This window comes from Struthio camelus, chromosome 1 (genome assembly GCF_040807025.1).
Source record: "Struthio camelus isolate bStrCam1 chromosome 1, bStrCam1.hap1, whole genome shotgun sequence".
Classification (NCBI taxonomy): Eukaryota; Metazoa; Chordata; class Aves; order Struthioniformes; family Struthionidae; genus Struthio; species Struthio camelus.
The window spans coordinates 138,522,309-138,535,624 of record NC_090942.1 but is presented as its reverse complement, the minus strand read 5'-3'; the positions used below and the strand labels follow the sequence as shown (position 1 = coordinate 138,535,624).

Sequence of the window (13,316 nt, the reverse complement as noted above, 5' to 3'; positions counted from 1 at the left end):
TCCCGCTCCCGGGGCCGGCAGCGCCCCGCCGCGGCGGGCGGCGCAGGGCGGCGCGGTCTCCCCCGCCCCCGCGCTGCCGCCGCCGCCGCCGCCGCCGCCGCCGCCGCCGCGCTCGCCCCGCCTCGGCACGGCGCTCGCGGGGCGCCGCTCACCGCGCTCTCGGGCCGCCCCTTCACACCCGCCGCCGGAGCGGGACGGCGGCGGCGGCGGTGGCCCTGCGCCCCGGCTCCCCTGGGCAGCGGCGGCGGATGCTCGGCGGCGGCGGCGGCGCGGAGGCCACTTGGCAGCGCAGCGAGCCCCGCGCAGGCACGGAGGGAGCCGCCGCCGAGGCCATGAGCCGCCCACGGGCGGCGGCGGCCCGCGAGTGACGGCGGCCGGGGCCGGGCTGAGCGCCGAGGGGGACGCGACCCGCCCGCGGCAGCCCGGGAGAGCCCGGCGGGGCCGCGCCGAGGCTCGGCCATGCCCTTCGCCAAGCGGACCGTGGAGCCGCAGTGGCTGTGCCGGCGGCAGCCCGCCGCCTCGGCGCTGGAGGAGAGTTTGGGAGCGGAGCCGCCGCCGCCGCCGCCGCGGGACCCGCCGCCGCCGCCGGCCGAGCCGGGCGAGGGCGCGGAGGCCGGCGGAGCGGAGAAGGAGGCGGCGGCGGTGCTGATGGTGCTGGACCTCTGCGCCGTCAGCAACGTGGCCCTGTCCCGGGTGCTCCGGCAGCTCTCCGACGTGGCCCGACACGCCTGCACCCTCTTCCAGGAGGTGGAGGCGGACATCCAGGGCGCCCACCGCCGCGCCCGGGCGCTGCACGGCCGCATCGCCGCCCTCCAGGGCGCCGTGCGCGGCCTCGACCCCAAGCAGGAGGCAGTGCGTAAGTACCGCGGGCGGGCGCGCAGCGCCGCCTCGGCCGGGGCTCCCCGCGGAGGGGAGGGTGGTGGTGCGCGGGTACGAGCGCGCGTTAAGTGCGGGGCACGCACCGGGCGGGCGGGCGGGGGCAAGCCTAAACCCCCGTGCAAAGTTTGGGGGCTCCCGGGCTGGCGGAAAGCTCCGGCTGCCGGCGCGACAGCGTGGGAAGGGGCCGCGCCGCGCCGGGCGGGCTCCGGCGCCGTGGGGCGCCGTGGGGTGGGCGCCGCTCCGCGCCGCTGTGATGCCAGCGGCAGGGATGATGTCAGTGGTTTCTGCCTTACGTAAGGAGCTGCCTGACGGGGCTTTCGGGGGCTGCATCCTCTGCCGCGGCGGGTTTGGCAGGGGAGAGGGTCAAGGGTTGCGTGCGCGTCCCCCAGACGGCGGCGGTGGTGGTGTGCTTATATCCCCCACGGGCGTCTTTGGTTTTTCTCCGTTTGCCGGTCTGTCCGCCTTCCCGGGCAAATTCCCGTCCCCTCAGAAGTGTCTCTGACTTCTTATTCCTATTTAAGAGCTTAAAATTTGAATCAGGAAGACTGCTGCGTCTCTGGCCAGCTTTCGGGGCCATAACGTAGGAAAGTTTCGTTAATGACTTCTTTTTGTTTGAAGAGTGGTCCTGAAGAGCCGGGGGTGGAGGGGAGGAAGAGACGGGGAAGAAAATGATCAAGGCAATATGTGACTTCTGTTGTGAGCAGTAAGCGCTTGAATCCTGCCTCTTCTTCACCCAAACTACAAAAGCAGTGACAGGCTGTGTCGTCCTAACAGCTGCCGATTTCTGCTGAATTTGGCTCACGTTCACAGCAGTGTAATGATTTTATACGCTCACTGATGCATACGCTTCCCAAATGCTTGTGAGTATGTATCTTTTTCATAGGTAGGGCTTTCGACTGGGAGTCTGGAATAGCGGAGATCAGTGTCGGTCCTGTCCTCTTCTTAGTATCTGGCTTAGGAAAAGCAATGGCTTCAAATGGGAATTTGGCTCCGTTTTTGCCTTCTGCTACTCCTCTGTAAATCCTGAGTATCTCCACTGAGCAGAGTAGAGTGAATTTACACTACGATAAATGAGAACATGCCCTCTTTTAGGTGTTTTTAATGAACATACCATTTAAAATTGCCTGCTCTGGGTTTCCTCCCCTTTGGAGCAGTGAGGCATACATGTAGCCCTTCTAGGATCAGCAAGGCTGTATTGATTAACAGAATCAAGCCTTAAGTATTCAGAGGTATTTAAACTAGATTCGTGGCAGCTGCACAGTGACTTTGGTGGTGATATATTAATATACATCAACTGCAGATCAGACCCACGGAGGCTTTCAGTGGTTTCAGGGCTAGTATGTAATCAGAGTGGAGTGCTGGGCTCTGATTGGAAACTGCGGTGAGAAGGAGGGTTGGATGGTATAGCGAGAGAGAACTGTCTGAGGAAATGAAACTCCTCGTATCACATTCTCATCTGTAAGTCTTTTGAGCTGAATAACTGTGCTTATACACTAGTGTAAGTGAGAGCAGAGTTTAGGCTTGCTAGTCTGGATGGCTTTTTTCTTTGTGGACTGTGCAAGTGCAGCTTGTTTTCAAATCACAGTGCAAATCATGGTGTTACAGCACAGTTATTTCGAGTGCTTAGTTAGAGACTGACTCTGGCTTTATCCCTACGCTGATGATTTGGTGCTCTTCCGTTTTCTTTTAAACCCTTCTCTCTTTAGCAGGGAGAGGCTTTTGGTCATGATCTTCCCTGCGCCGTCTCACCGTTCTTCTGCTCCCCCTCTATACGCACCGTGCGCAGCGCAGTGCCGCTAAGAGAGCTGCAGAGGTCCCTTGGCCTGATAGCCAAGGGCTCCTCACAGTGTCAGTTCGTGCCACTGCTGACCTGCCGTAGGTGCGCGTCCTGCCTCCAGCTATGCAACTGCTCACAGGCATGTCTTCTAGACATAACTTCTGTCTGTGCAGCGCTGTGCTAGGCGTTCTTTAAATCTGAGTGCCTCGATACTGAGCTGATGTGCAGAGAGAGTCAACTTCTTTGCATACTCAGGCTGCTTCTAGCCTCAGTCCAGTGCTGGACCAGTACAGCTGCATTTGAATAATGCTGCATCTTAACATCTCAAATGGGACCTGGACTGCACCATTTGGCCTGTCTTCTTCCCGCACCCCCCAAAACCACATGCATCCACAGCAACACCTCCCTGTGGCCTGCAGACAGTTCAGTGTTCCCAAGGACCGCAGGAAACTGCGTGGCAGGAAACTGCCCATCCTTGTGATAGCGCATAATACAGCATGCTTTGTCCTTTCTGGACTGACACCTCCTCCTTCGTTAGTACTTTCAATAAGACTATGCTAATGTTGGTTTTAAGCATAAAGTGCCTATACAATTCATTGGTGGCGCAATTCGTTCCAAGCGAGTCACAGCATCCATTTGTTCTGTTGAAACCAGCAGAGCAATTGCAGGTGGTCACAGGTCTGCCCAGGACCTCACCGGCCTCCTGTTTAGGCATGCTGACCTCTGCACTCAGCAAAAAACATGGGAATGACCAGATGGCCCCTGGGCTGCCTTGTGGCTGTCCAGCCCAAATGACCGATTGCTCACTTACATCTAAGACCAACTCAGAACAGGCCGGAGATTTGAAATCGCATGACATGGGACAAGAGGGCAATAGGTATACAGCCGCTGCACCCATGTCATGGCTGTAATGCTAACGCTGAACTTGTTGCATACCAGGAGTTTGGATGTGCTGAACTGGCCATATATACTGAGATGCTCTGTAGTAGTATGTTAGTGTAATGACAGCGCAGCCCAACCATGCGTTTTGTAACCCTACATACTGAGCTGTGACATTTGAAGGCCTTCTCCTCCCCGCCTCATAAGCCAACTGGATTCCAAGATTCCCTTGCAAAGGGACAGGCTGGCTGAGGAGGAGAAGGGAAAAATGGGCTAACTCCATCTTCAGTGCTCCAGGAGTCAGTAGTTGCAAAGAGGGGTCCTTAACCCAATCCACTGCCCAGAGCACCACTCTTTGGCAATCACAGAGATGATACAGAGGGGAGGAGCAGGAGAGAAGGAGCTCTCTTAAAAATAGCGTATCATAAAATTTCATATAACACTGACTCATTTTACACGGAAAATTATGGATTCTCATATTCAAATAAAGCATCTATGTTGGGATCAGGGAATTTTAACAGAAATTTGAAATGAATTCAAAATGGCATTTTTCTAGTAATGCTTGTCACTACTGCTTTCATTTTCCCGAGGCCTTAATGTTCCCAGCTTCATTGCTGTTGAGGTAGGATGTGCTTTGTTTTAAGGAAGGCTTTTAAACTTCTCTACTGAGCTGCTCTTAGAGGTATTTAGCTGTGTGTTCCTCTTGTTTTTGCCACAGTTGCAAAAGTGCGATTGGAAAATCTTGTGAGGCACCATAAAGGATTGAATCTGGGAAGTCAAACAGGTCATCTTCAAAAACTCTAGGTCCCTCCCCCCAGCCTTCCCAGATGCTGCTTGCCCTTTCATCTTTCCTATAAGCCTCTGGCCGGCTAGCGTCCTGCAAATATGAATCCTTTCCCACCCTCTGACTGGAAAAGAAACAAGGGTGAGAAATGTTTTCCTGCTTAGCTCCTGAACTAACTACTTTGCCCTTCTGCCACTCCAAGTAGTTTACTGCTTTTCGTCAGCAGCAGCTCCAGAGTGTACTTCTAAAGCAGAACCATGTGGGAATAATATGATCGTTGTCAGTCTTGCCATTGCTTAGACTTTTCTTAGACTTGCAAGACAACTGAGCAGCGTGATATTAGTTTTATTATCTTGGTAAGTCAGAAATCTAGGAAAAGGGCTGGATTTGTGTGTAGACTTGGGATTCCGTGCCTCCGTTCATATTTGGAAAAATAATTTCTCAGTCCAGGGAAGTACAGATCTGGCAGTCTCCGTGGAATATTGTACTTTTCAGAAACTGATGATGTAACCTATGTTACTTTCTTAATAATTGGTAATGACTAGGCAGCAGATTTTTAAAGCCCTAGTTAAAAAGATTCTGTTCACATCTTAGTGTCCCGGATAATTCTGTATGTTCCAGGCTTTTTTTCCAAAGCATCAACATGTTACGAGAAGTGGATCTTTCTAAAAGCTGAATCCTCTCCAGGACTTGCTTGCTATATCTTCAACATGCCATTTTTCCATTCCTGGTTTTCTATTGTGCTTGCGTTTAGTGTTATAGCCACCTAGCATCGGGGGGCTTTCACATGGTCTTCAGAAGTCCCCAGCTCAACTCTGCAATGAGTTTCCTTATACTTTTTTCTTCTTTACCGAAGTGACGATACTGAGATTAAAAAGACAGCTGTGACTCTTTTACCATTTCAGGCTATGCATTAATTTATTCCATTTCATTGAAGGCAGTTACTGAAAACAGCCTGGCTATTTTCACTTTTATTTTTAGCCTGTTTCTTTGTGTTTTTAGGTTTTTTTTCCTTTTCCTACACCCCGATCTTCTGTTTGAGTTTTGAGAACTGCAGGGAAATGTTTAATCAATTATAAGGCTGTTATGTGCCTTCTGCCACAGTTCTACCATTTTTACAAACCATATGTTTGGATCCAAAGCTCAGTGGATAATACCTCTCCTCCTCCTTGACTTAACATGCTGAAATCTCAATGACCGCTAAAATGGAATCTGTAAACTTCCTCTCTAATGCTACAGTCATAGGATATGGCTACATTTTAAGGCCATCCCATGGCTAGCTGTTGGTCATCATGCTTGCAGAGACCTTCAAACAAGTGCATAAGGCTTTAAGAGTAGGCGCGGTACTGAAAGAAAAAAAGACGGAAGCGCAGCTGGGGAAAATAAGGGCTGTACTTTCTCCCAGCTTCGCAAAAGTCTAGGGAATTTAAAGCCAATTTTGCATTCTGTGGATTTGCTGTTGTGCTGGGGCACAACTGTAGACTGCCACAGGATGCATGCATTTACACCAGAATGCCTCTGACGCTGCTAGAGACAAATCGGAACAGATTTCTACCTTTCGTTAACTCTCTAGTGTAGGGTTTTTTCTGTGTCTGAGACAGATCGTAAGCATACCATACCTAAGTGCAAAGGTAGTCGCACTTCTAGAAATATACGCTAATGTGGTCTTAGGGACGTGCGGCACAAGACTGTATTTAGAACTCCCTTTGTACATTGAAATCATACTAATTAGCAAATCCTTCCTGGGTGCATAATAAAACCCCCAAAGAAAAACAGCATGTACATTGGATGTTGTAATCAATTGCCTTCAGCATTATGTCCTACACCCGCACAAAGTGAATGACACAGGCTCTTCATTTGTCCTTTGGAAACGGAGAAAGGCTTTTGTCTTTATTTGCCAGATTTGGTTTTTTGATTTTGTGTTTGCTGCCACTTACTCATTTGTTTCATAGAACTTTCCTCTCTGATGCACTTAACTGTAGTTTTCCCATTAATGCAAACAGCTCCAGTGGTGGGTGTGGGAAAGTTGGAGAATTTCCTCAGTGCTTGCCTTCTTCTAAATGCAGAAGGCTGATGTCAAGTTAGCAGAGTCTGAAAGAGTGGGAGGCCAAACCATTAGTTTTCCTATTTACCTTTTACTACAGTCAGAACAGCAAAGAAACATAAGAAGAAAAACCTGCTAACTGAATCTCATTCAGACCTTACTGTATCATTAGATAGCGTACAGTCATTTAGGAAGAAGACTCCTTATCTTTGTTTACAGCATAGAGATAGGAGAGCTTTTACTCAAGAAAACAAACATGCAGAGTCTGGGGTTGAGAGATTTTTTTCATCCATTTAGAAAGTGATAGATTGTAACAGGAATAAATTTGTCAGATCGCTGTGGCAGCGATGTAATGCTTGGGAATTTGTGGTTGTCACCTTCAGTCACATTGACTTGTATGATGCGGACTCTGGCCTCTCTGCAATTAATAGTAGAGCATAAAAGCCTTTGTTCTGCTGAAGTCGATGAGACTTTCAGTGGAAAGTCTCCAAGAGCTCAGTGCTCAGGTAGATCGCTCGACCATTCTCTGGCATAACCTGATAACAGATGAATAGCAGATGGCTGCGGTTTTCCTCTGAAGTCAGTCCCTGCTATATAGATGTAAATCTTCAGGAATTTTGCTGAATCGCATTCACTTGGTCTGCCATCAGTGTGGTATAGAAGCCCTTGGCCTATTCTACTGTTGTTTGCTTTTCATCCCACAAAAAGTACTTCAACCTATGTAGCAGGCTTGAACTGTTTGGGGATTTGGTTGCTAGATGGAGAGTCCTTCTAATCAAAGCACCTGAGATCCAGAAATACTCAGAACGTGTCGTGAGCTGGATTCCCCCCTCACTGCAGCTATGTAGCTGTGTAATATCATAGTCGTTAGTAGAACTGTTTCTGGCCTATACTCGAGAGCCAAGCAAAGCTCTCTGGTGTGTTTATTAGAAATCCTGGTATAAATAGCTTAACTCCTTTAAGACCAATGAGGTTTCCTTTACACGGGAATAAAACTGCAGAGAAAATGGAATCAGGCCCACAAGAGACTTACACTTAGCATGGATCTGATGGCATAACATAAATCCTTCCCACAGCCCCTTTAAAACCCCATGCTTCTATTTAAGAGCCATAGTATTTAATGTATGTGTTCATACGGATATGTAAGATGAGTTTTCCACTGAAATCATTGGAGTCACTCCTACTTCTGCTTAGATCTGCTGCTGATTCAGGTGAGGTCTGCAGATGAAGAAATGAGCAGGCTCTGGTAACTTGCTGGGGACGTGGCAAGGTCATTCACCTGTTTATTCGCATACATAAAAGATGGTAGTTTCTCTTTATGAAAGATGAAGGGCCTGGAGTGTTTCCAAAAACTATTGCATAGTTCTCAAATGTCCTTGGACTGAGGGAAGGACTTGGAGGAAGCAAATATAAGTATCCAGTATAATGGTGCCGCTCAGCTGCTGTTCTGGCTCAGCGGAATCGGGTTTTGTTGACATTTCTTGCACGGATTTGCCTGTCCTGTGACTTAAATTTCAAGGATCGGATTATGGCCGGTCTGGCACAGATGCACAAAGGTAGGGAGAAAACGTGGGAAGCCAGTCCTTAATACTCTCTGGCATGAGCCAGCCACAACTTCTCTTTATCCTCTCTTGCAAAGGCAGATTTACTAAGTGTGGCTGCTTAAAGGCAGCACCTGGCTCTTCCTCCCTCCAAGCTGGATAGCAAAATAGAAGCAGTGCCGGGGAACCCCGGCTGTGTTAAAAAGCCCCTAATCTGACGCATTTTCTTCGCTATAGGCTATATGCCTAGACATATAGCCCCCAAATCAAAGACATATAGCCCCCAAATCAAACAGAGAACCTCAGGGAGCTCTTTAGAGCAATGTTACCATGCCCAAGGTAGAAGAAGTAGGACCAGTGTATGTGAATAATACACATAGGCATTTTAAAAGCATGGTTGCACAGTTGTGTGGTCTTCTGAGTAAGAGATCTGGGATTTTCAAAAGCCGTTCTTCCCAATCGCTTGGCATCTCCCTGTAATCGGAGTCTGACATCAGGCTCTCTGCTGGAGCTACTTGAGCTATTAGGCTGTGAAGAGGAGAAACTGTCTGTTACTGAGTGTGTATGTGGGGGGAAGTTTTTCCACTTCCTTTGATGTATTAGCATCAAGAGAGGGAGTCTTAGCTTCATTCCTAATTGCTTCTCGTCTTTGAATTTATATACCAATATGTAAGTAACTGCAAAGGGAGATAGCAGAATTTATAAAAAGTTCAAAAAGGCAAGGCTTAGAGCATGATTAGAATAAAAGATAGCATACAGTGTGTGCTGTTTTTAGCTGAAATATCTCCCTAGAATACTTCCCGCTTACATTCTCATTATATCTAACTGCTTCTAATGCACTGCTTAGTTTAACAACTGGCATGTTTTTAGGGTAGATTTTATAGTAGATATACACCCACTGTGTTCTTAACTTGAGACTTCAAATTGCTGTATCTGTATTGGACAATCCGTTCTTATACCTTCTTGGCTGAAGGCAGGAAGAAAGCAGTAGTGATGGGAACCTAATTAAGCCTGTGGTTTAATTACACCAGGGGTTGTGTACTTGAAACGCTGCTAGGTTCAATGAGTGCTATGTGGCTCTGCCATGTTAAATCTCAGCAGAGAATGACATTTTTTTTTTTTATTTTAATAGGATCACTGTAATTCTCACAAAGCCATTGTGGTTTTCTCTTTCTTTTCAGCTGCAAAGGCAATTGGACTTTGAACTATAGCCACTCAGACTGAGTTCCTGAGAAAGTTCGGAGGAGCTGTCTTGCTAGCGTGTGCATGTGATTAAGGAGAATGAGCATAGGGCGGTGTGTTTGTACTATAAATATTCATGGCTTGTTCAGGCCTCTGCAGCTTTTCCCCTGCCTTCTCAAAGTTGTATTGTTAGCTTGCCGGTGTTTGGGAAGACCTTTCAGTTGGGCTGGCAGGAGGGCAAGTTGGGGGGAAAAGGTGCTGATCTTTCTCCGTGAAGATGTGAGTGACTTTCAGTGGCTGCAGAATCAGGATGTTCTGATCAGATCTGTTCTCATCAGAATGAGATATGTGGGGTGCATTGAAAAATGCCTCTCTAGGCATAGGCTTTGGATTGCTTTAAAGGCTAAACCGAACTCTCTTTGCATGCTCTATTTTGCCTTTGTCTTTTGAAAAAATTCGTTTTTGAAAAAATAGAAAAAAGAGTTGTATCTCTTCAACAGTCCTTGCCCGTGACTGAAGCAAACAGATTTTCTCGAGGGTGAAACTCAGGCTAGGCAGCAGTGAGTCACTGGGCTGCTGAGAGGCAAAGTTTTTGTGACATGGTATATATGTTTCACAGTGTTCACTGATAAGGGGGAATTTAATTTTAAGTGAAATGATGAATTAATTATCATTTGAATACTTATCACACAGATCAGAATGGGTCCAAAGAGGAGGTACTACCCAACTCCTTTTTTCCCCCAAGTTTGTGTGACCTGTAGGAAAAAGAGGGAAGGTTCTTGACATAAGTACGGTCCTGTTTTTGGTGAAGTGCTGTGTACAGGAGGATAGTCAAGAGCTGTATATTAATTCATTTCTCAAAAGGAAAAGCGTATATCATGGATTGACCGCTGACTTTCACATGCCCACATCTTACCCTGGAAGTTACATAACTCATCATTGTCCAAGTTTTCAGTGCAAGCATCTTTATTTTTCCCTTGTTTTGGGGGTGGGAAGGGAGATTTCTCCTACGTTACCAAAGGTCCTGCTGCGCTGTTTAGCTTCTGCTGCTTCAGTCTATGGTAAATACAGCTGCCCTGGTTGTCCTAAACCACAGTAGTCATCTTCATCATAGAGGTGCCTATCTCAGCAGGCTGCAGATATCCAGCCTCCCCACCCATGTTCACTCCGGTCCCCTGCAAAAAGCATTGCTGCAGCAATCTGAAGTCTTGGCCTCTGCAGCAAACCGCCTGAAGTCTTGCAGGCAGTTAGCATGCCAAAGCTAATTTTTCCCCATAGGATGGATTATTCAGTCAATGCTATTTTTAGCCTGGTTTCTTACTGAAGCAAGTATTAAGGAATAGTACACTGTGTGTGTGTAGCAGGGGAGGTGGCAGGCATATCTCTGAATCTCACACCAGCCATTCAGAAATTTTGTATCTGTTATTCAACTACAATTTCAACTACATTGCCACAGGGTAGAAATCTTAAAAAGAGGCTGCCAGGTAAAAGGAAAGAACAGACTATTAGCACTGCAGTTGAAGGAAGGACTTGTTCCTTATTAGACAGTAGAAAATCCACTGGAAAATAATCCCATATAAATACCCCAACCCAATAAAGAAAGAGAGTGCTCCAGTTGGAGCTCACGTTTTCTTCAATGTGAAAGTCAGTCCTTTGCATGACATAAAAGCTAGAGAAATCCAGGCTTCATTAGTTCCACTGCTTGCAAAACTGCTTGCTCGTGTTCCTCTTTTCCCTCTAGAACTACTGATTATTTCTCTTCAATTTTAATTTTTTTTTTTTTGGAAAATGTATGCCTTGAATGACTTTTCTTTTGGGCCATCCTGTCCTTTGCACCTTTCTTCACAACAGATTCTTAGGGGATGCAGCTTTGTCTCTACCTCTGTCTTAATGGTAAAGGCGACCTCCCCTCATTTTGAGAAGGAACAGTATTAATTTTTACAACTGTGGTTTATTCTCCATTGATTATCTTTAATGTGATGCAATGTTGTTCAGGGTACTCACAGAGCCTACAGACAACCTACTAAGATTTAATTAACCTCCCCTCCCAATAACCTGCTTTTGATACATGTTGTAAACGCATTCATTGTGCCTGGCACATTAAAATCATTATATGAAGTTCCTTTACTTTCAAATTGCGCTCTAGTTGAAGTATATTTTGTGGCAATCATCTCGTTATTACTTTGCTAATAGCATAAAATAAGACTCACTACTTTGTGATTTCAGTAATATTTTCTGGCCTCTATTATAGCGACCACAGGCTTGATTTTGCCTAGCTGCCCAGCCAGAGTTTGGATAAGCTGTATTCTGGATCATCTGAAGGTCTCCTGCTGGGAAGTGGCACTTCAGCAGTTGGGGAATTGGTGCCTGGAGCTGGGGAGTTGTCCCTTTGCAAGGCAGAGAGGCAAAGCGATGCTAAGGTGCTCGCGGATATCTCCGGTTTCACCCTCGCGCAGCCCGAGAGGCCGAGCAACGTGCCCAGGGCATGGGGGCTGCCACCGCGGCTGCATCCTGACCGCCATCCCTGGCTGACCTGCCGGTCCCCTCAACCTTGGCCTCCCGCACGAGGGGTACGTGCTACCCAGTATATTTAGCCGCCCTGTGCTGTAACTCTCCTGGGGAGCTCTGCAGTGCATGCAGAATTCACAGGGTAATTCGTTCTCAGTCCTGAGTGTACAATGAGGTGCGGTGGGGAAAGGAGAAGCCCCATGTGAGGCGCGTTAGGTTGCTGAATGAATGGGTTACAGCTACCTTCGGCAGCTGTAATGTGGCTATTCATTTATGAAGTCGTCCAAGTGGAACTTAACACAAATTATTAATGTAGATTAGAAGTATTTTTCATTTATCTGCTTGTTCCTAAGTGCTGTGCTGAAGAACCTAGCAGAATGGCAATTCGTTAAAGGAAATGAGAGGGAACTGCAAAATATTGCAGCTGGGGGTGATTATTTTTCTCCTACAGACAAATAGGAGCTGAAATTCCAGGAAGATCTGCCTTGATAAGCACCATCTTGGACTGTGAGATTGAAAGGGTCTGTTACCATAAAATAAATGAGTCTGCCCAACTGTGTGCAGACCTTTTTTAACAACAATTGAAGTAGACGAGGCCTGAACAGCATCTTCTTTCTCAGTATGCTATGTGTGACTGGAAAAGAAACACCTTTTTAATGTATCTGTGTATATACATGAGCACATGGTTAAAGGAGGAGGGTCACTGGAAAATTTGGGCAAGACAATATTGGTCATTGAGCTTAGAAAAATATTGTAGAGAGAGGAAGAATTTTTACAACCAAATCAGCAGCAATCTGCTTAAACAAGGGGGGAAACACTCAGTGTAGCCCTCGTTACAAAGTTAAACATTCAAGGTAATTGATATCTCTCATGTTCTTTCCTTTTTTTGACTTTGTGTTTTTGTCCAAAAGCATCCTGTGCTTGAGTTCACTTCCTTCCCATCTCTTCTCTCCCAAACTGGAAGGCTGGCTTGGCCCTAGGGGGTCACAGTGGTGTTGATGGAAACTCTTCTACTGAATGTAAGGGGTGGTCCTGCCCCCGAGGCGGGACACTTCTTGCTTGAGGATGTGGGGACAATGCTGTTTGCTTGTGCTTATCATTCTGACTTGCAAGAATAAACCCTTGCTTTTGAATGAATTGCCCCTGCTGTATTGCAGCAAGGGTTGAAAAATAAAATAAAAAAGCCTAGAAAACCTCAGCCTAGTTCATTAAATTGATTCTTTCGAGAGAACAGATGGGAAAGTGAAATGTAAAGTGATGCGAGTAGTTTGCAGACTCGCTGAAGGAAAGTGTTGTACTCCTGTTTACTATTGCAAAGAAAGGCATAGCCTCCTTTGTTCCCTTTTGAAACGGTCCAACCTTGGGCTTGTTAAATATGTCTGTATAGAAGCTGGCACATACTGACCTTGTTTGCTGCGGTCTGTTCTTTTGTAGCATCTTGATTCTAGTGGCATGAGCCAGATGGACAGAGCCCTAGAGCTAAATGCCGGACAGCCTAATTAAATGGTCTAGTATTGAAGGCTGGAGCTGACTGAGTCAAACTTTGGCCAAAACTTCAATGCTTTTTAGTCCAAGATACATCTGCTGTGTCAAAGCGTGTTTTGTTTTTTTTCTTTCAGACCCTATTATTTAGGTTTGAGGATGTTAAATCAGATACTAAAAATATTTTCATATGGGTAATACAAAGCAATCCCTACTTCTCTGTGTCCTAATAGTGCTAAC

General features: G+C 47.0%; 1 protein-coding gene across 2 annotated transcripts in view; it reads left to right on the top strand.

Annotated features, from left to right (window-relative positions):
• The first annotated feature begins 459 nt into the window (after positions 1-459).
• NHS (NHS actin remodeling regulator) overlaps positions 460-13,316 on the top strand; it is a 278,297-nt gene continuing 265,440 nt past the window's right edge. Inside the window, exon 1 of one of the 2 annotated variants that reach the window (XM_068918959.1) lies at positions 460-856. In XM_068918959.1, coding sequence (XP_068775060.1) covers positions 460-856 — 397 coding nt within the window. The remainder of the gene's footprint in view (positions 857-13,316) is intronic. The other variant, XM_068918966.1, reaches the window with a different exon arrangement.